At 41.1% G+C, this 21,092-nt stretch overlaps 1 protein-coding gene across 1 annotated transcript; it reads right to left on the reverse strand.

Annotated features, from left to right (window-relative positions):
• Positions 1-1,883: 1,883 nt before the first annotated feature.
• On the reverse strand, positions 1,884-19,526 carry BFSP1 (beaded filament structural protein 1). The gene is made up of 8 exons (XM_063153496.1): positions 19,110-19,526; positions 12,990-13,050; positions 9,975-10,070; positions 9,070-9,162; positions 8,266-8,373; positions 5,898-6,118; positions 4,515-4,600; positions 1,884-3,224 (listed from the first exon to the last, which is right to left on the reverse strand). The coding sequence occupies exons 1-8, from the start codon at positions 19,478-19,480 to the stop codon at positions 2,278-2,280; spliced, it is 1,983 nt and encodes a 660-aa protein (XP_063009566.1). The 5' UTR covers positions 19,481-19,526; the 3' UTR covers positions 1,884-2,277.
• Between the last annotated feature and the right edge of the window lie 1,566 nt (positions 19,527-21,092).

Genomic DNA, 21,092 nt, shown 5'->3' on the forward strand with positions numbered 1-21,092 from the left:
ACCAGATACTACTAATGGTTTTCTATGTAAATTTCATGCAAATATACAGAAAGTTTACAGATTGTAGCAGAATCTGGCCCTCACCTCTTCTTAGTCCTTGAGTTCTGCTGGTTGCTACCCAGGCAATGCAGTATGTAATTTCCTTCAGCAGTAAGTGCCATCAAACCAGCTTTAGGAGCAGTTCTTACACCACACTGAAATGCTGAGCAAGGGTTACAGCCATCATAAACCAGGTCTGGGTCAGCAGCCAGTGGTGACACCACTGCACAAAAAGGATTAAGGTGGTGGAGGTATTCACACACTGGACACCTCACCCAGGCTGTCCTGACATTGCCTTCTTGCTATTGAATGAGGCTTCTTGTATTTTGAACATTGGGTCCACTGTATTGCAGTGAAATCAGATGGACTGGGAGAGGGGGAAGAATATCCAGTTCCAACCAGGTACTGCCTGAACCTGTTTATACTCTGCTTTGTGACAGAATTATTAAACAGACTGTCTATTGCTGCAATGAGGATAGGTTTTTGGGTTTTTTTGTTTAGCTTCAGCGGTCAAATTCTTTCAGCAGCAATTATTCTGGGCAGTTGCTGCCAGGTGACCAGAGTCCAGCCTGCATAGGCATTGATAAATTCCTTCTCTGCAGTTATTTACACTGCTAATATATTAAACTGAAAAGGAACATGCTCTAGTAAGCCATGTCTGGAATAAACTCCCACAGCATTCCAATAAGCCAGCATCAACAAAAAGTCCTGACTAAAATTGTGACTGTGAGAGTCACCTCTCCCTGTTTCAAAGAATAAGGTGACACTTTACCAGACATAACAATCACAGGAGATCAGATGCTACACCTGTGCTGGACCTCATGAATGAAATAACAAAACCCAACATATTATTGAAGGAAAGCCTTGGGCGCTGTGAGGAGTTCCTGAAGCTCAGACTTGTCAGCTCAAATGGCTTTTAACCTTACTTTCTTGCAGCTGACAGGAGTTAAAAGGCAGAAAGGCACAACAATGCTGGAAGCTGAAATGAAAACTTAGAGAACTGGCATTGTATTGAACAAGAAATTTGTAGAGACTAATCTAGTACCACCCTTCAGTAAGTCTTGGGCTTTAGTGTGATCGTTCGTGTGCCTGGAGTAAAGCTGAGGCCTAAATGGTGTATGAGCACTTTAGGTAGAGCTCATTATTTACACACATACAAGCTCATTATTTACATTAGAGAGCTCATTATTTACACACATACACACACATTTACACACATTTCTCTGATTTTTAATTTGTGGGGTTTTGTTTATTTTCTTGAGCTGAAGGTTTCTGGGAGCTGCAAGACTGTTGTTGCTGCAAGTGTTTCTTTTTGCTTCCCCAGGCATGGGAAGGTGGAAAGGCACTGCTTATTCCAACAATCCCGTGGAGCTCCATGTGACTGCAGGTGACAGGAGTGAGACAAGATCCTGTGGCAGTATGAAACTCTATAGTCCAAGGAAATACTTAAAAAGAAAATACCTAAATACTCAGTATTTGCCTGCAGTCTGCTCAAAAGCTTGTTGGCATTCATAAGTACATCAGTTGTGTTGGTGAAGGACAAATAATAGCTTTTGTAAGGGAGATCTCCCTTCAGGGAGATTTATTCTGAGAAGATCTGCAGTAAGAGCTTATCTTGAATACAGGAAGTTTGTCTTTATTGCCAAAAAGAAAGGTCTGCCAAGCTCATTGCTATTTAAAGACCTTTAAAGGGAGATTTTTGGAACAGGTTATTTAAGAGGTATCCAGCTCTTTCCCTGGACAAACTGCTGCACACCAGTCAGGTGATGTTTACAAGTAGAATCTGTTTACAAGTAGGGTCTGTGAGTCAACGTTATAGGCAAAATAAACCCACAGTGAGTATCTTTGGTAGAAGGCAAAACTTTTATTAAATGAACCAGATGTCACAAGTTAACATTTGCAGCTATCTCAAAGATGGGGGATCATACAGCAGTTGAAGGAGCAGTAGAGGAATATGCAAATTTGTCCTGGATACTGTGGAAAGCCAGGCAGCTCTGTCATAATAATTTCTTCCCATGTGTTCTAATCATGAAAATGAGTTGCATAGGATGTGCCCTGGAGAGCGCTAATGGTTGTTGCACCAAATGTGAGCCTACATCAGACAGAATTGCCATCAAGGTTTCAATCTGTTCCATACCAAACAGCAAAAATCTCACTACTGTATCATTCGGTCAGGAAAAAAACACAGTCGTTTAATAACTATGCCAGACAAATTGACTATCAGAGGGTATGTGTCACTTAAGAGCCTTTGTCACCTAGTTTCTTCTTGCTTGTCTTCTCTATCATTGTCTCAACAATCATTGCTGTCTCTTCATATGTCTGAATTTTGTCATCTGAAAACTTCTCAATGGACTCCACCACCTCCACCTTCTCATAGCTCATAGAGCCAGGTAAGGCTGCTTCCCTGAACAAAAGGCCCTGTTTATCTTCTCGCTCATATTCTGTCTCTCGAAGGAGTCCTGGCTCAGTTGGGCTTATCAGACCAGAGGAAGTAACTGTCTCAGGCTCAGAGATGTCTGGGTACTTTGTGATTTGCTCAATTTTTCCTCTTGCTTTTTTCCCCCATTCAAGCACATCTTCTTTCCCCTCCTCTCTCTGTTTATCTGGGAGTTCAAAATCTTCTCTCCTTTCACAGATTTCCCCTTTCTCTTTTTCTGGTGGTTCGGCAGGTTCTGGGAGCTCTGGTATGGACTCCACATCATCCCCATTCATCACCTTCCCATTGCCAGTGGAAACTGTGATCCCCCCGCCAGCAGGGATAGAGGGGGCCAAGATGCATGGTTCTTCATAGCCTTCCTCCCCTGTCACCAGCACATAACGCCCTTTGGGATGGGCATCAGACTTAGCCTCTGGTCTCTTGTAGACTCTTATTTTCTCCCTCATAATATTACACAATTTATCAAAGGCTTTACTTATCTGGGCTCCATCAGGTACGTCCTCTGGGCCCATTTCTTTTTCATCAAATTCTGATCCTTCTTGCTCAGGTTCACACCTGACTGAGCCTTCATGCCTAAATTCCATCTGATCTTGTTCAAAACCTTCCAAAGTTCTTTCGTACATTCTTTCAGGCAAGTGACTGTCGGTTATGTCTTTTGACATCAGCTCCTTTTTTCTGGCAATTTTCTTTGTCAGGCCTTTTTGTCTGGGCTTTATACTGGCAATGTCTTGCATGGCCTGGGTGATATCTAAAAAAATTCAAAGCAAAGGGAACAACAAACAGTGCTTGAATACAGTCACTGTAAATGCTAGAGCTGCCTCTTGCCCTCACCACTGCAGGTGGAAAGCCTTTGTATCCCAGGGGCCTAAAAGAGAGCCAGACACCTTGACTCTTGACAATTTGGAGTATGGACAGATACTGAAAGTCATGTCAGGAGGGAGCAGCAGTGGCTGGTGGTCACAGAGCTGAGAAGCCACCCATCTACAATGGTATCACTCAGACACTGTCACTGAGCTCTTAGAACCCCCTGATTCCAATCTCCTGGGCAATCAATAGGCACAGATCCCATGAGAGCTTAGCAGCAGCAGGAGCATAGGCAAGGTATGATTTCCATGGCATGAGCAGCTAGAGCAGAGGAGACAGGGGTTGATACTGGTAATTACAAGAACAAGAGGACAGACAGCTGTTTCCCCAAGGCAGCTGTTTTGTCCCCTGCCACAATACAGTAACACATGAAATACGATGCTCGTCATGCAGGAGAAATCAGTGGTGTGTCTAGAGCCAGGCCAAATCCTGGCATGTATAAAATACCACTTTGCATGACAGTAATTATTTACAGCTGCTGAGGGTCTGGCCTCAGGCATTTTGGACCTATTTAATATAAAACTGCTACAGTTCACACAGCAGTTAGAAAAATTACAGCTGCATTACAAAAACATCCCTCATACGATGGTTTGTCTCTGTTCTCAAGGCAGTTTGTCATTATTGAAACCGCAGTGAGCCTTGGATTTAAGTCAACCCATATGTTAGAACCTATCACATCAATTCCCTTGTTAAGAGCGGTCTTTCTCATTTAAGCCTGGCCATTTCCTTGTCAGCAGGTTTACAAGCATCCTAATTCTAACAAGCCAACATACAACATAGAGAAAACATAATTCATAGAAAAACAGGCCTCAAAAATGGCCTGTGGCACTCAATGCACCTTGGTGCTCTTTGCACATCACTAAAGTGCAAACAAACTCAGAATGAGTCAACACAAAACCTGCAGCTCTTTCCACCATTTCAGATGCCTTTTGATTTTACTTTTGATTGGCCTAAGTAGTAAACTGTAGAAATTAGCAAAGAAATGCTTTTACTTGTGGTTTTGGCCTTTGACAGCTTGTCTCAGGGACAGTTGAGGTAAGCTGAAATGGTTGCATTTTCAAGCCTGTAGTCAGGCTGTCGTGACTGGTGGCCATATTAAAGACAGATGGACAAACAGCTTAAAATGCAATGATGCCTCTCCTGACACACACAGAAAGACACATCACAGGTTTACCTCTTCCCCTCGAAGCCTGAGGCTGGACAGGTCGATAAATCTGTGTGAAGAGTGTGACTGGGGTTCCTGCTATAGCAGAGTTTAACCTGTGGAGAATATGTGCATCCATGAGTTCTCTCATCACCATTTCGGTGAAAGCAAGTGAAATTGTGCAAAATTAAGCACAGAGGTTAAAGAAATGTACTTCTCTGTGGTGAGGAGTCAAAAAGAATAATGGGAATCTGTTTCTTGTCTGGGGAAAATCAAGACAGCCACAGCACCTTCACAGGAGTGAGGTTGGTTTTTGCCAGCAGGAGATATGGGATACTCCAGTAGGTAAAGTACACCAGCAATTACAACATATAGCTACAGCTTTGCATTTAGCATGGCACTTTGAAGAGATGGTAGGTTTTTAGATGGGCAAACAGTCAATCCAAGCCTACCAGAGGTCAGCAAAAAATGTAAATCCACTTTTACCATGCTGGCTGGCAAAATAGGAAATTTGGAGCAGTCTTCCTTGGAAAACATTCAAGGAGTCAGTAGTATTAAGGGTTAAAAATTAAAATTGAGAGGCAGGCCTATTGCAAAACAGTTACTGTATCTTTGGCCTCCCCAGTGTGCTCAGCTGGAATTTGAGATATTTTGTCCTGTCAGAGACCCTGTGTCAATATGATTTTTGGCATTGAGAATTACTCTGTTAAGGCACTTCTAACTAGAACTCAGTGTCCAAAATTAGACCCTGAAAATTAATTAAATTCCCATTCCCCACACATAGGATGGACTATTAAGTGAGTGTTCTTCCCCTGGAAATTCTGCACAGCCCAGAGCAGTAGTTTGGGTGCTTAGGGGTCTGGCTCTGCTGCTGTGAAAGATCCTTTTGTCCACTGTGGCTGATGGTGGACATTAGAGGGAGACAGTGGTCCTCTGTAGGTTTAAGCGCAACTCAAATCCCTGCCAGTTTCTTGTATTTTTTGTCTTTCTCCCCATGCCCAAGGAATGGGTTTGCTGGGAAGAATGCTTTGCTTTACAAGGCATTTGCTTTGTTTGCACCCTCCAAAAATCAACTTGCCGGTAGTGTTGAACAAGTGTCACCACCACCCAGTTTGAGGAGAGGATGTTCAGATTGATTTGTGTGCTCCTGACCTCTGTACACTGATGCCAGGACAGCATATGGAAAGGAGACTGCAAGGACAAGAAAGCCCAAAATGGCACTGATCCTTTCCTTGGCAGAAGTTTCACCAGATTTTGCATCTATTTCGATTTCTATCCCTAGATATCTACACCAGTGAAAGGTGTGAAATTGCTATAGCTTTGGGTGAATCAAATGTCCTTAAACATACATTTTTCAAATGAGATAAAAGAGATCCCTGGTCCCTTTGTGATTGCCCAGAAATCCAGGCTTACCGGCTGTCCTCATTCTCGATGATCCGTTTGTACCGTTCCAGCTCATTCTCCAGGGACTGCTGGTAGATCACCAGCTGGCGGCACTCAGTGGTGTACTTCTCCAAGATTCTCTCAGCCTCCTCTATCCCCTTCCTAAGGTTTTCAATCTGCTCATTGTAAAGCTGAATTTCATCGTCATAACTCTCCTGGGTATTTTTAATTGCTTGCTCCAGCATGGTTGTCTGGTAAATAAAATCGCTGGTGAAAGAAGCAGCTTTGAAAAATTCACCATCCCCATATTTTAAGCATAATGAAAGGCAAGTCATGCTTTATTACAATGTGATGCTGCACTGCTAAAACACAGGAACAATTTCACTACCTTTGTTCATTTATTCAAAAAGCAGTAACTTATCACATTGGGCAGGGCCTAACATGGACAGTAAAAGTTCTTAACTGGGAAGATGAGCTCAAGAAATACCCACTCCTCCTTCTCTGTGCTCTGCAGACAGGGAAAATAAGACCAAAAGTCATGTTTTAAACATAGAACTCTTCTTTAGAATTCAATTCCTCAGGCTTTTTACTTCAGCGATAAAACCAATGAGCATATCAATCAGGAGGTGGCAAAAGTCCCCTTCCAAAGGCTGAGTTTCAGGTGGGATATTTCACCCTGTAAATCTCCTCTCACTTTCTTCTGCTATTTTTAGCTATTTATTATAGTTATTTTGTCACTTTTTTCCCCTACTTTTCAGAGATGAACTCACAAAAAGTTAATGGAGGAATAAGTGACTAATGAATTCTTCAATAATTGATTTATTTCTATATGCTTCAGGCAAGATAAAAAAAAATACTTTTAAGAGGCTAAATACTAAACATAGAAGTGATGTCCCTTGTCATTAGTTTGGTTATGTTGCAGTGTACGAATAGACAGAGACTCTTCTATTCAGTGCTCATGGAGTGGGGCCCCTGACCTCTTGGGCACATGGCTGTCAGGTCCAGAAACAGGAAAGCAAAGACACTTGATGACATCTCAGTCATCAGATCCAGCCTTCACCATCACAGGCTACTGTGTTACTGACCTGCACTCATAAAGGTATTTCACTCTTGTTATCTCAAGGCACAAGAATGAATGAATGAATAATCTATTTCTAAATGGATGGAAAGATTTGATTTTGAAAGCAGCATGATTAATTCCTCAAAGACTGCCTCTCTCCACCTGCCAGCAGAAGGCTGATTTCCTCCCCTTTTTCTCGATATTGATTCACTATCTCATCCCCATATTGATTCCTGTCCATCCCAGAGTGCATGTGTCCTTTCCACCAGAGCATCAGATGTGAGAAAGAGAGACCAAGGAAAATACACTGTCCTGACCCTAATGAAAGAAGTTATGCCCAGGAAGTTATGAGCTGCTGCTATGGCTGTCCAAAGGAGTTCAAAATCCCACCAAATGAGGTTTTTGTCAATATTTCATTCCTCTCACCTGGATGGACAACTTGAGGCACAAAGAAAGGTGTACTTGGGGTCATTCTCCACCCCATCTGCTAAAAAATATTCAACTGCATGGAGGTAGAGATGCCATTGGCAACTATTAAGATCTGGTTTCGATCCACTGCAGCCTTCAGCTGCTCCTCCACCTCCTGCCACCCTCAGCCCTGCACTGCACTCATGTTTGCAGGCACTGGCTGGAGACAGAAGGTTGATTTAGGGCAGGTTTGGCTGGGAGATGGGCAAGGACAACTAGTCAAACTAGTCTTTTTGCAACTCAGAGCTTGGCAAAAAGCACATGGTTTTTCCTGCTGGTCCAAGCACAGGAGAGATGCTGGCTTAATGCTTAGTAGTGACATGGATGAAGGCAGAAAGCCAAATGTAACTCAATAGCCCTCTCATTTTTTTCTCCCCAAACCTGTCCAGTTCTTCCCACAGCAAGCTTAGCATTGGATGTGGCAGTGATAGAAAGGATTGGGCAGAGCCCTGAGGGTTCCCCATCAGTTTTCTTGAAGCCAATTTCCAGCCAGAACTCAGCAAGTAAGAAAGTCATAGGAGCCCTGTGGAACTTTTCCATTCATAATGTCCTGCTGATTCAGTCCTGCAGGAATCCAGTTGCATTGTGGAAATGTTCCCTCATCAGTCCCTCTGATAAGCAAAGATAGCTTCATTGCACCTACAATATCTACAGCCCACCCTGGCCAACGAAACCTGACAATTTGTTTCATTCAGAGAATGGGAATGAAACAGCTGAAGAAAAAGATGGAAATCTAAAAGGAAAACACACCTCCAAGTCCACCAAGTTAACATAACCATGTTAAAGCCGTGTTAGAGGTTTTACCAAGTGACCATAAAAAAAGCAGTTCATGAGCAACATGGTTGTGTTTATGCCTAGTGATTACAATACCTCTGTCTGGAGCTTGTATTTCTGTGCCTGTAGCTGGCAGAGGATGCTCTTATATTCCTCCAGCTGGCTCTGCAGAACAGGGATCCTCCTCTCTGCTATCAGTTTTTCCTGGTTGGAAGAAAACAATGTGTGTACAGGAAATTATGTTTCATTCCTAAAAAGAGCCAAAAGAAATTGCACTACTGGAAATAAACTGTGAAGACAAATAGAAAATGGCAAAAGACAGATAAAAGATGGGGATTGAACCTCAAGCCAAATTCTGTTGAATGGTAGCATGGCTTTAAGAATAAAGATATCAGATACCAGGTCTGTAACAGTACAGCTTAGACCCTGTAAACCTGTTCACATCTTCTTCCAAATAATGAACATTCCTGCCATAGCCACTCATATTGGTGGAAATCATCAAGTTTTCATCTAGTCTGTATCAATTAATTTCATTAAAATTTTCACCACATCTCACCCCTTCAGGATAAGATTTCCTTTCTCTTAAAATATTCATATATCCTGCCAGCTCCTCCTCAGAGAAGAAGCACAACTACTTCAAATATCTTTGTACCACACATTTTTGGGACTAATATATATGCTGGGGTGCACCTGACAAACCTAATCTCTCTTTCCTCGTTGATACAGTTTTTCAAAACTACAATAAATTTTTTTCTCCCATGTTCACTACTCAGTACTTACACATTGTTTTGACAGTTTTCACCTAACCTTGGAGCAGAAGTTAAAGGATCTGGGACACTTTAGGTGTAAACATCTCTTTCTTACTTAGAGTTGCATTTACTTCCCAACAGCAATACTTGCCTCACATATGCCAGTGGTTATTGGGGACACACGAGGAGTTGTCTGGATGATCTGCTGCAAGACATTGACATAGGTCTGGATTTCCATGAGGTTCTGTGATAAAGTAAAAATATTTTCATTAGAAAATGCCATAGTAAGGTAGACATTTCCATGAACTCCTGGGGCTTATTTTTAGATACGTAATTCTTTTAGCCCATAAAAGTCCAATTCAAAAGTCCAATTCCAGTCAAGTTCAGGCTTGGATTTGGAATGCAACTTACAACTGCTTTTGAGTGCAGGAGTGCTAGCAGTTTCATCATACTGAGGGTATATCACAGACTTTTGGATAAGGACTATACAGTTCATAGTTTTAATTGAAGTTTCCATTCCATTTCCAATTTCATAAGAGATTTTCAAAATAAGAATCACAAATATCTTTTCATGTGGCATGAAAAAAATAGTAACTTTTTTCAAAAGCAGCAAATATGGGACAGTGGCCTGATTCTAAGACCCACAGTTCTCCCAGGAAAAAGGCAAAAAATGTTAAAGTCAGCTGTAGTGGAATCATACATTCACAGGCATATGCCTGCTGATTAACTGGAGTGTCCTCTCCCAAAAAATTGGATGATGAAAGCAACAGCTTCCTTAGCATGAAATATAAGACAGCTTGACCAGCACTTTGGGTTGAACCATGACACCAGGTTGACAAATTAAAGACTCTGCTACAGCTGTAGTTACTGGACCCTGAGAAGTATGTTTGGGTGCTGGAAACCATCTGGGTTGTTGTGCCACTGAAAATAAATAGTGCTATATGCACCTACCAAAACATAAATGCCATTTGCTTAAATTTGCCACCATTTGATCATGGAGAAGGGCCAAGTTCCACATCTATCTCTACAAGGAAAACAGCAATTTCATCCAGTTACCTTCTTGTATCTGTCCTTTGTAGCATTGATGTCATCCTGCAGGAACTGGGACTCAATTTGCAGCTCCAGGTTGCACAGCAAGGCCTCATCAGCTTCCTGCAATGCAGAGACACGTGGCATGGTGGTATGTACGGCTGGAGTGCCAAACCCACAGCAGGCCCACAGGCACTGCATGAGTCACTGTGCACATGGAGCAGTCTGCCTGAAGTGTAAGAGCCTACTGTAACATACAACAGTATCATGAAAACAACAAACAGGAGCCATGTTATTCACCATGCCCTGCACAAATGTAATTTACAATAGAGTTTGGCACTGACACTGTCAAAATAATGCTGGGTGCCAAGTAGTAGATGTTTGAAATAACAGATTTTAATATCAAAATCTTGAAATGGTGGATGAATCTTAAACAAATGACATCAGCATTGATTTCTCTAGTGTCATGACAAGATCTGAGGTATCCTGATGCCTTTTTAAGATACCTAATAAAGAAGTCCTTCTAAAAACCCAGGATGATCTGCAGTATTTGCACTCTCTTTGGTATGTTCTCAAATACTACAAATATTTGCCAGTTTGGAGCCATTTCTGGCAATAAAAATGACATTTGACCAAGTTTAGAAAAAATCACTTTGCTGCATAAATTTATAATACTTTGGAATTTGCAAAGACAAAAGTTCCTAACATCCAATTAGTTCAAAGAACAAACCATATGACTAGTAACCATGATCTCAGAGTATACAGGTATGAGTGACATTGATCTTTAAATCTAATGAAATCTCCATTTCTGTTCAAAGGCTTAATTTAGATTTTTCCGATGTTCTGTTATTTAACAAAAAACATGGAATTTAGGGTAATTTCTCTGGAACTTGGCAATGTATTTTACAAATATGTGAGAGTAGTCATACGTTTTATTTTTCTATTTAATGCATTATTTCTTTAATTTTTGAGAAAGCATCTTAAAACATTTTAACTGTATCTTCCTTGCAACTCTATAAAATGTGCCAGTTCCTCCACCAGTTTGCAATTTGCCTCAAGAAAGTCCTGCTTTGTGCATTTAGCTTAAAGAATAAAAAAAGAAGTATTTGAAGGCACCTCTTTCAAAATACCCATGTGCCATTATCAGCTGTAAAAATACCTCTGTGAGCGAATCACAGGTTGCAAACAAACCATTGAGATCTGTGGGTGCAGCACATGACTGGTAGAAGAGGATTTTTCCTTTTGCATGCATACAGCACGCGCTGTTCAAAAAATGTGTAGATGTAGGCTGTCTTATTGTGCTGCTAAACCTCCCAGGCACAGAACTCTCCAGCAGGCTCTGCTTTGTGATCCAGGGGCTGATTCAGACACATCCAACCCAGCACATTCAGAGCCAACCATCAGGAATGCCTGCTGCTTTTCTGCACTCCTCTCTCGTCCTATTGAGAGGAGGATCAGCAGGACAATGGCCATGTTGGGAGGTTTGGGAGGGAGCCAAAAAAAGCCCCCAGGCCCTTAGATAATAACTATAAGCAAATGTTTTTGCATGTGATAAAAAAAGCAGTTTTTGGCTTTCAAAATGTTCCCTCAGAGGGGAAAAATACTTCTGCTTTTATTCCATGCTTTCAAAGAGACCAGCTTCCTTGATGGAGTTGAATATCAGAACAGTGCAGTGTCTACACATTTTCTTTTGAACTTTGCAATATTTGCTAATCACTCAGCTTCTAAAAAGACATTCTGCTTCATGTTATGATTCCAGAACACTGGTCCATGTGCAGACGCAATATTTTCATTACCATGGAAGAGAAATTCTTTAGATCTCTCCAGAACCAGTATTTTCCCAGCTGTCAGATAAAGAATGAGTTTGCACCTGCACATGCAGGTTTTCAGGCCACATCTTGGGTCCTCTACAGAAAACCATCTGTATTCCCTCCAGCACTTGGTGCTCCCAGTGCCAGGAGCTGCTGCAACAGGGGTGTCCAGGGACATCCTGGGATAAAAAACATCCTTGTGCCTCAAGATTTGGTGAACTGTGCCTAGGGTTGGTGAATCATTTCAATTTTCTTTAGCTGCAGATTCATTGAGAGGAACTGTGAAGACAGACTTACCTGCTCCAACAACCCCTTACAAAAGAGTTACTTTCACAAATTTTTTTAAGGGTTTGCAAGTTGTTCAAGAACAGAGTGTTCTGGAAAATAGAACTGATGTGGGATGTCAAGAGCTCACTGGAGACAGAAATGCTAAAATGCACTTTCTGTCTTTTCTTAATATAAAACATGTTCTTAATATAAAACATTGATATGACAATGCTTCAGCAGATCAGGTCCAGCCAATCGTAGCAAGGAAATAAAAAAAAATCTCTATCTAATCCTTCTTTAATTGTTTTCCAATACAGAAGATGAATGATAGCCTGTGCAAAGTAGAACTGGGGAAAGATATTATGTTCTTCACCCAGATGAAGGCTAGCAGCGAGAGAGGATGAATCAAGATTTTTCAGTTTCACAGACCTGGTTTGGAAACTTTCAAAATACTTCAGCCAACTACTGTCTTTCTCTGAGCTTTGTATTATATTAAATGTTGTTATATTTATTATTGTTTTTCCCATGGTATTAGTTTAAGAACTATATTGATGTAAAAGGAACAAACCAAGGGGAGTGGCAGTGTCTGTCTGGTTTGGAAACCTAATGGGAAGCTGAGGGTCTGTCCTGGGAAGGGCTGACCATATACTGCAAGGGACTAAGGAGCTTTGAGGCATTCCAGGCTTCAAAACATGGACTTAACCAGCAATTTTTCATGGCATCATTATCATTAATGACTGTATTTTAATACAGTAGCTATGTTTAAAAAGCGTGGGGAAAAGGTACGCACATGCCGGCTCAGACACTTACATAGGGAGGGGGAGGATGGAGAAGGGCATAATGACAAGAAACGCCTTGCTCTGACATTTTATCTTCTCACTGCTTCTTCAAAGTAGCTCGCTGTAGTAAATGAAACCAAAGGAAAAGATTGTACACCTTTCCCCTGGCATTTTCCCAGACTCACTTTATTAAGGTGCTCCAGGGTTTCTTTTAGCCTCTGCTGATACTCACGTTCATTTCTATACCTACAAGTAGAGAAAAGGAGATAGAGTTCAGTGGTTCATCCCTCTGCAAACTGCATTTTTATCTGCACTGTCATGCACAATATATGCTTCACGTTAAAGGAGAATATGAATCTTGAAAGGGCCCAAAAGATTTATTAATGCATTAGCATTAATTATTTTTTGGTCCCAGATGCTGAGGGTAATTTCAGAATTGCCTAAATTCTTGTCTTCAGCTTATGTAACAGAATACAATGAATTGCCATATATTTGCTATCACTTTTTTACAGAATGCTCAAGAATAGATTATCTACAATAAAAGCATGTGCCATTGGTGTTGAACTATAGTGACAGCCGTTCAACAGTGATTACACTGTGAGGATTTGCTACAATGGCACATGAAAATTTAATTACATTCTTCTTGGTTTTCTATTATACCTGTTGTTGTTCAATAAGCACTTTAATGACAGACACATTAAACATAATGATTGCAATTTTACATATTGACCATGTAGGAAAGATGTTGGATTAAGATGCTTAGATGGATCAAGCTTTGTGTCCCCTTTAATGGTAATTTGTATATTAGCTTGGTCAAAACAACAAGTGAGCCTTAGTAAGGACTGCATTTAACCAGCTATTCTTATGCTTTTATAAAACATGCATGAAGTGCATGTTCCTGGTGCTGGATGTATAATGTGTTTATGTTAGGTTTGAGGAAACAGCACATTTTCTTTAAGAATTAGGGCTCCACATTTGTATGTAAATAGAATTATCTTCTAGAAATTCTTTTTAGCCACAGAGTACAAAATTAAATTGTTGATTATTGTAATTTATTCCCTTCCTTAAGTAAACCTCATATGAAATGTTCAACAGTAGATGTGGCTTAATGGGACTCCATTAAAAACAAACAAACAAAAATGCAAACAAAAAGCCCCTCAAAAATCACCAGTCAGAAGCAACTTTGGCAATGAGACTTTGCCATTGGTACTGAACAAGTGACTTATCAAACTCCAACAGCAGCAGAAATACAATCCTAACCCTTTAAGTTTAACACTTTACTTTTCCTAAAATAATAGATGTAGAGAGATATAAAAAAGCTATCATTATCTTACTTTCTACAAAAAACACTCTGGTAGGTGACAAGTCAGTTCTGGTGATTAGGATCCTTCATTTGCAATAAAAGCAATGGACACCAGTACAAGCCAAAATTCAGAACTGAATGTAAGTTCCTGTCTGTCTTCTGAAATCATTGCTCCAGCCCATATGTGCTGGTGATTTCAAAGGGATTTACTTCAGTCAACAGGGAACTTGACAGCTCCTGGACTGAGCACATCAAGGATCAAGATATAATGATAATGTCAACCTCAGTTCTTCCTTTTCATCTCCTGAATGACGAACAACCAACATTATTCTCATGTCTTTCAACACATACTGGAAAACTGAGTGGATGATGTCACTCACAAACTAACCAGGACCACAAAGGAAGAACTTGACAGAACAAGTAAATGGATTTAACCTGGTGCTCTGGTTTACAAAGTTCTTCTGAAATCCCATAATATTAGCAGGGTTGGTCACTGGTCTGTTTTCAATTCTTACATGAACAGCAAAGAATCAAGTGAAAATGATGAGGTTTTATTTTATTATCACTCCAACAAATTGCTGAAAAAACAATGTCCTTTTTAGCCAATAAGTACTAACATCAGTTTCACGTCCAAGGCTAGAATATTTTTCAGCTTCAGAAGTGAAACTGCCTTTGTTTCAGGTGTTTACCAAGTAGCTCAATTCCAGCCAGTTTTCTATTTATTTTAAAAAAATTTTGTATGCACTTGACAGTAAACAGTTTCCTAACTTTGATATTTTCTGATAGCTGAACAAGAATGAAGCATATTGTGGCATCTTGTGAAAATCAAATACAAGTTACAATAAAAGGCTGGTTTTCTACTCACAGTAATATACAACCATCTGATGGATTCAGTGTATAAACCTCAGCCCTAATATAATTCAGATGTCCCTCATTGCTAGATCCTCACTCAAAAGATTTTTCAGTTACTAAAATATTCAGCTACATTTTCCTTTACTCTCAAATAACCCAAATATATGCTGTGCCACACAGCTGTAAATCCACCTGGCAGCTTGAGAGAGTTAGTATTGCATGATTATCCTTTGAAGAAGAATTTCTTTCAAGTGATGTTAAATATTTTCCAGAAGATCAGTGCAAAAGTGCTATGGACCTCTTTGAAATGCTTCAGAGACCTCAGCATGCCTCTGTGCCTGCTGAAATGTATTTGTAAGTGCAATGGCTGACAAGTCACAACCCTGTTATTCTTCAAAGTTGATTTTGATGTTTAGTAATTAGCTAGTCATGTCCAAAAATTTTTTTATTAGATGGTTGCTGGTCAGACATTCCTGGAGCTTAAGACCTTTTAAGTTATTTTGCTTCATTAAAAAAAAAATAAAAAGAAAAAAAAAAAAAGAAAAAAAAAAAACACCCAAAACCCAACAAAACATGAACCTCCTCACCTAGTCAGGTAGCTTTAGGTCGGCAACAAATGTTTTTGGACTGTTGAAAGAAAAGGGATGTTAACTGGCTTGGGGGTTTTTTTTGTTTTTTTGTTTGGTTTTTTTTGCATAGGGGAAAAGAACGGAGGGGAGGATGCTGCCAGGCTCAAAGAAAGCAGATCTGAGGATTAAAGATTTCAATCACCTCTTCTTTTTGGATTCTGCCTCCACTGCAGTGCAAGGGCTCGCTCCCCTCCAAAGAGGAAACAAGAACAGTCCATCCCAGCAATGCACAATGGCCATATACTCAATTTGGCATCAAAGCTGAGCCTTTCATCTGAAGGAAAACATTGAATCTGTTGAATCCTACTGAAAGGTAATAGCACCTCTGGGTGACTACCTTTGTCATTTTCTCTTTCCCTGATGCACTTCACTAACCTTCTCTCAACAGACAGCAGCAATTTGGGTGCCAAGGACAGCACAGACTATGAAAGAGAGGTCCTACAAGGATGATGGACAGGCCAGTAATATTTGTTATCAAGAGTCCTGAATATAACCTGAATGCTCAGATGAGCCCAGGAGGGTTGTGTTTTGCTGATTTATGAACAGATTCTACCTGTGTTATCAAGAAGCCACTGCTGAGCAGCTGACAGCCACAGGACAATATTCTTGCAGATTGTGGAGAGTGTGGAGGGCAGGCGGATGATCCTCATCTTAGCTGCAGCAGGATAAAGTCCTTCCTATCACTAGAGAAGCAGCATCAGTGCCAAGAAAATTCCTGCAGACCGAGCTGGAAGGCAGCTTTGTCAGTGGAGTCTCCATATCCTAGCTATTGCGTTTACCAATTTTCATTTTCTCACACATGTTGGGTCTCTACTGTAGCCCCAAGGGTGTTAGCTCATCAGAGTATCACCACACAGCAATCTTCTTCTGGAGAACACTGTGCCAATTACTGTGTCCAGGGAACCATATTGCATGTTCAAAACTCACTGCGTTTGCAGTGCACAAATATTTTAAATAAACAATTGCTTAGCAAGACTTTTCATTTCTGAAGTCCATTAATCCTGTTCAGTCAAGGCCACTAAAATCTGGATTCCGGCATCTTTTCCAACATCATGGAGAGAGAAACACCATCCTGTCCCACAGCCAGATGCAATGTTGCTATAATGATGGTGGTCAATAAAGGTAGCATAATTAGTCTTTTTATGAGATGCATCCAGACTATTCCCAGCATTGATTTTTTTTTTTTTTTGGCGCAACTTCAAGAGAAAGAATTCTTCCCTGGTACAGAATCTGAACTATTAATTAATGAGAAAAGCTATGAATGTGACCATAGAGAATTTTAAAATAAATTTTAATATAAGTTCTACTTTTTAATGGTTCATGAACATTTAATTGCACAGACCCAGTAGTCCTAGGCCCTACTCTGTCTAAATGCAACTTTAAAAGGATTATTTATATAAATGTAGCTTAAAACGTTTACTTAGATATAAATCTATTTCCCCAATAGTGAAGGTGAGTGAAAGAATGGGTTGTAAGAGTCAAAATTCTTTGCATTAGTGAAGGACACAGACGTTTGTCAATTAATTGATTCAAAAGCTCCCTCTAAGAGATTTTGTTAATCCCAGTGCACCAAATGCTTTATGGTTCAAGTTGCAGCAAGAAACCTACAGTGCCTGTTGCCAATGGAATGCAGACTCAGGGGGGAGAGCAGGTCTTCAGCACAGGAATGTTTCTGGTTTCAGCAGCCCCTAATAGGGCACAGAAGATTATTCCTCCTATACTTTGTTTAGGGAGCTTTGTTTATAACTTTCAGGAACTGAAATCAGAACTATCAGATGGCAGAGCACATGTTACCAGAGCAGCGGCATTGTTTTAAAACCTGCAACTCAAAACCATCCCAAGTTTTTCAGACACTGAAGAAATGTTCATGTCTCTCTTCTAGACAAATTCAGCAGCTCCCAATGAAAAAAAAACTCACCAAACTTCACTTGTTGATGTAAACCAATTGGTGAAATTTGGTTAAAAAGCAGCCACTGTCTTTCCATTGTCATGGCCCTGTGTATCTTTAATTTTTAAATTGTATTTTTTGGCTTGAATTTAGCCAAAGTTTCCTTTTTACTTTTGTTTACAGCTGCTGAGTGAGCATCCCAGGATTGTGCAACAAAGCACCACCCATTTTTTTCTAGGAAGCCACTAACTACCCCTTTAGCAGGTCCTAGATCTTGCTTTCTGAAAGTACAGCCCTTTTTCTGGGTGTTGTCTCCTCCTCTGGATTTTCAATGCCCTGTATTATTCCCCGCCTATCTACAGTTTGGTTAGAGCAGATTTAATAAAAGTAAATTACTTTGTGTCACATTACTAATCCTGTACTATTCACATAGATTTTTAACTAATATGCAGCTAGAAAATTAAGTACTGAGTGTAGTCAAATACTCATGGGCACTGTGTAATAAAAACACATGAGCAAGTACCAGAGTCAACACCTAAATTACAGCATTGACTCATAGTTGAATTTCCTGCTCATAAATATTGGAATACAGTTCTGGCTAATCAGATGCTTATTACCCACTGACTTAGAATCAGGACATTATGGAAATCTGACCACTGGCAGCAATAAGCCTCAGTGCACCTGGATGGGCTATTCTCTCCTGTCATGTGAAAGAGAGATAAGGGCTTGGCATTTCTATAGGTATGCTGTAGCTCACAGTCCCCATGCAGATGTTCATTTGGCAGCCTGCCAAATTTTCATGGGTGAAGTAGTCAGATAGATAATTTTGGGGGTAAAAAATCCCTAAGTAACAGGAGGATTAAACTCCTTTGTCCTATGAGCAATGCTCACTAACTCTTGTGTAATTAAGCCATGTAACCAAAATTGCCTGTTGCTGGAGAGAAGGCACTCATCTCCATCAGCATGTGAGGCTCCTGCCCTTGTATTTATGGTGGCACAGAAGTTAAAGAGGTGAAATTAGGGGAAGCCTATTCTTATTCTTTCAGTGGCATGAGATGGAAATACAAAATGCAAAGAAGAATAGGAGGGCAAATTTTACACACCAGGAAAAAATATATCTCCCTTCTTTTCATGACACATCACAGATGTGGTTGGCACAGACTGGCTCAGGTGCTTCATAATGGCTGTAAATAAGAGTTTCTCAGAGACATCCTGCATATTTCAGGAGATTTTTGGCATTGTGTAACTCTGGGCTGCTCAGACACAAGACTTGCTTTGAGGCACCTGGTAGTCAAATAGGGTTATTTCATCTTTGCAGTTCAGAGCACAGTTCTCCTAAGGCTAATGAACAACAGCAGCTGACATGTGCCAGGGCTGCTGCTGTGGAATGGAGAGGGCATTTTCCCATCTAGGAGCAGTGAGATCATAAAAAGCAGAGCTGCGGCTCCCTAAGTCCTGATACCTTACTTTTCACCTTACATGGGCTTACATGCCGTCCTTCTTGACAAGTCTGATACACACAGAGAGACATCACCCATGCACAAGAAGTAGCTGGTGACACCGAACCCATCCTTATTACAAAGATTAACTATGGAAATGACACCACTCATCTTCCATGGATTGTAAGCCTTACTTGTTGCAGTATTCATCAAGCATGCGCTGGGCATCCTTCTCCTCCCGCTCCAGCTTGGCTCGGTCAGAAGCCAGCTCCCTCATTCGTTGCCGGTTGAACTCAATCTGCCCAGCAAAAGCTTCATCCAAGCCCACCAGCTCATCCATGCGCTGGAAGGTCTCCAGTTGCTTGCGCAGGATGGTATTGCGCTGTTCCAGCACACGCGCCCGGTTGATGTAGCTTGCAAAGCGCTCGTTGAGCTCCTGCAGGTTCTCCAAGCCCCGGGCTTGGGCCAAACTGTCAAATTCTGGGGAGCCTCGTAGCTCATCATAGGCATCTGACCGCTCGTACTTCTCCTTGCGTACCTCACGGAGGAAGCTGCTCCTGTACATGGCTTCAGAGGGGCTGTGCAGTGCCGGGGTCCCCTCTTGTGTGCCTGCCTGTCTCTCCAGTTTGGATCTGAATTATGTCAGGGGCTTTGGGGAAGAAGAACTGAACATAATCCCCCCCCTCCCAGTTGATCAGGACTTGTCTCCAGGGTGGTTTGTGGCACTAAAGGCATCATCTGCGGGAGTGAACTAAATAAATCCCAATGGCTCCGCCTTGGAGCTGCCCATCCAGGCGTCAGCAGTTCGGAGGAGGGGCGGGTACAGAAGGGCTAGGGGCTTTTCTTTTCAAGCATTGCAATCGTGTACAGCCAGGATAAAAGAGAGCAACGTCCAGCTTTCACCCGGTGGATTAAAGCATTATCCATGGAAAACAAAACAACTGCTTTGCAGTTTTAAAGGCTGAGCTCAAAGCCTTTCATGACTGTGCTGGGGGGAGAGCTTTGTTCCATGTGGGTGTCCCTAGGGCTGTGCACAGAGGCCTTCTGCTGAGAGAGGATTTTGGTGTGAGTAGATGGCAGCCCTTGATTTTTGTTATTTGACAGTTTTGTGATCATTTAGAATGATGGGATAGTATTTAAAAATTAATATGACTCCAGCTCTATGGGCAAGATTTGGTCATTTGGTTCTCACTTCAAGCTTCATGTCAGGCTTTTCTGAAGGTTAATTCTACCTGGCATGAGAAGCACCCAAGCAGCAGTGGTACTAAAACCTCTGGCTTAACAAAGCCTCTTTGGGAAGCCACTTTCTTTGGGTATAGCCAAAAGCCATGTCACCTCATGACTTGGTGGACTTTCCATATTATCCCAGGGGCAGCCACCATTCTTCCTTCACTTCCACCATAATGGAGTCTTGTGTGCTGCCATTCCCTAAGAGGCTTTAATTTCCCCTCGATGCATCTCCTCTAGTATTTTTTTCCTATCGTTCATTTTGAAAAATCCTATTTCTTGGATGTGATCTTTCTTGATCTACTTGCCCAGACAGAAAGCCCAACACCAAGCCACTCCAATTTTGAGATCTCTGTTAATAATTTATATAAAAGTCAATTTCACTTCTTAATGGTCATATCTTAAATGAATACTTCAATCTCATGTATTTTGAAGCCCAACAGATCTCAAGGCACTGATGGCAAGTACCAAGGTGAAGAAAGAAGTTGGTGCTCAGGTGACTCAAAAAGTTCAACTTCAAAAAGAAAGTTTGGTTTCTCTGCTACTAAATCTGAATCAAAAGGGGAAACTGTTCATTAGACATTTCCTATATATTTCTTATTTTGCTTCAGATTATTTGGAAGTGCCATGGGGAAAGATCAATGGTGTTTCAGAAAATTTAATTAGGCTGTGCACACAGACTGTGCAGCTCCATAGTCTGCTTCCAAAATACATAAACAGCAAAACAGAGATAGATCTTTCAGAAATGTCTGGGATCTTTATGAACCAGTGAACATGAAACCACTGATCTCCATGCTGCACAAACATATCGGCATTTGCAGCTCTTTGGCAGGAGCAGCCTGCTTACCCCAACAATGTAGCTGAGCTTTTAACAAAGTTAGTCTTTCAGAAGAGATCAGAAAGTAGATTCTGCTGGATTGTGGGCGGTGTCTTTTCATGGCAAGAGTTTT

Source organism: Melospiza melodia, chromosome 3 (genome assembly GCF_035770615.1).
Source record: "Melospiza melodia melodia isolate bMelMel2 chromosome 3, bMelMel2.pri, whole genome shotgun sequence".
Classification (NCBI taxonomy): Eukaryota; Metazoa; Chordata; class Aves; order Passeriformes; family Passerellidae; genus Melospiza; species Melospiza melodia.

Excerpts from the sequence above, each read along its gene's own strand:
- BFSP1 (XM_063153496.1), bottom strand. The coding sequence starts at position 19,480 with ATGTACAGGAGCAGCTTCCTCCGTGAGGTACGCAAGGAGAAGTACGAG. Across the intron at positions 13,051-19,109 it reads CTTGATGAATACTGCAACAA|GTATAGAAATGAACGTGAGT; the intron begins GTAAGGCTTACA and ends CTCTACTTGTAG. Across the intron at positions 10,071-12,989 it reads CCCTGGAGCACCTTAATAAA|GAAGCTGATGAGGCCTTGCT; the intron begins GTGAGTCTGGGA and ends TCTGCATTGCAG.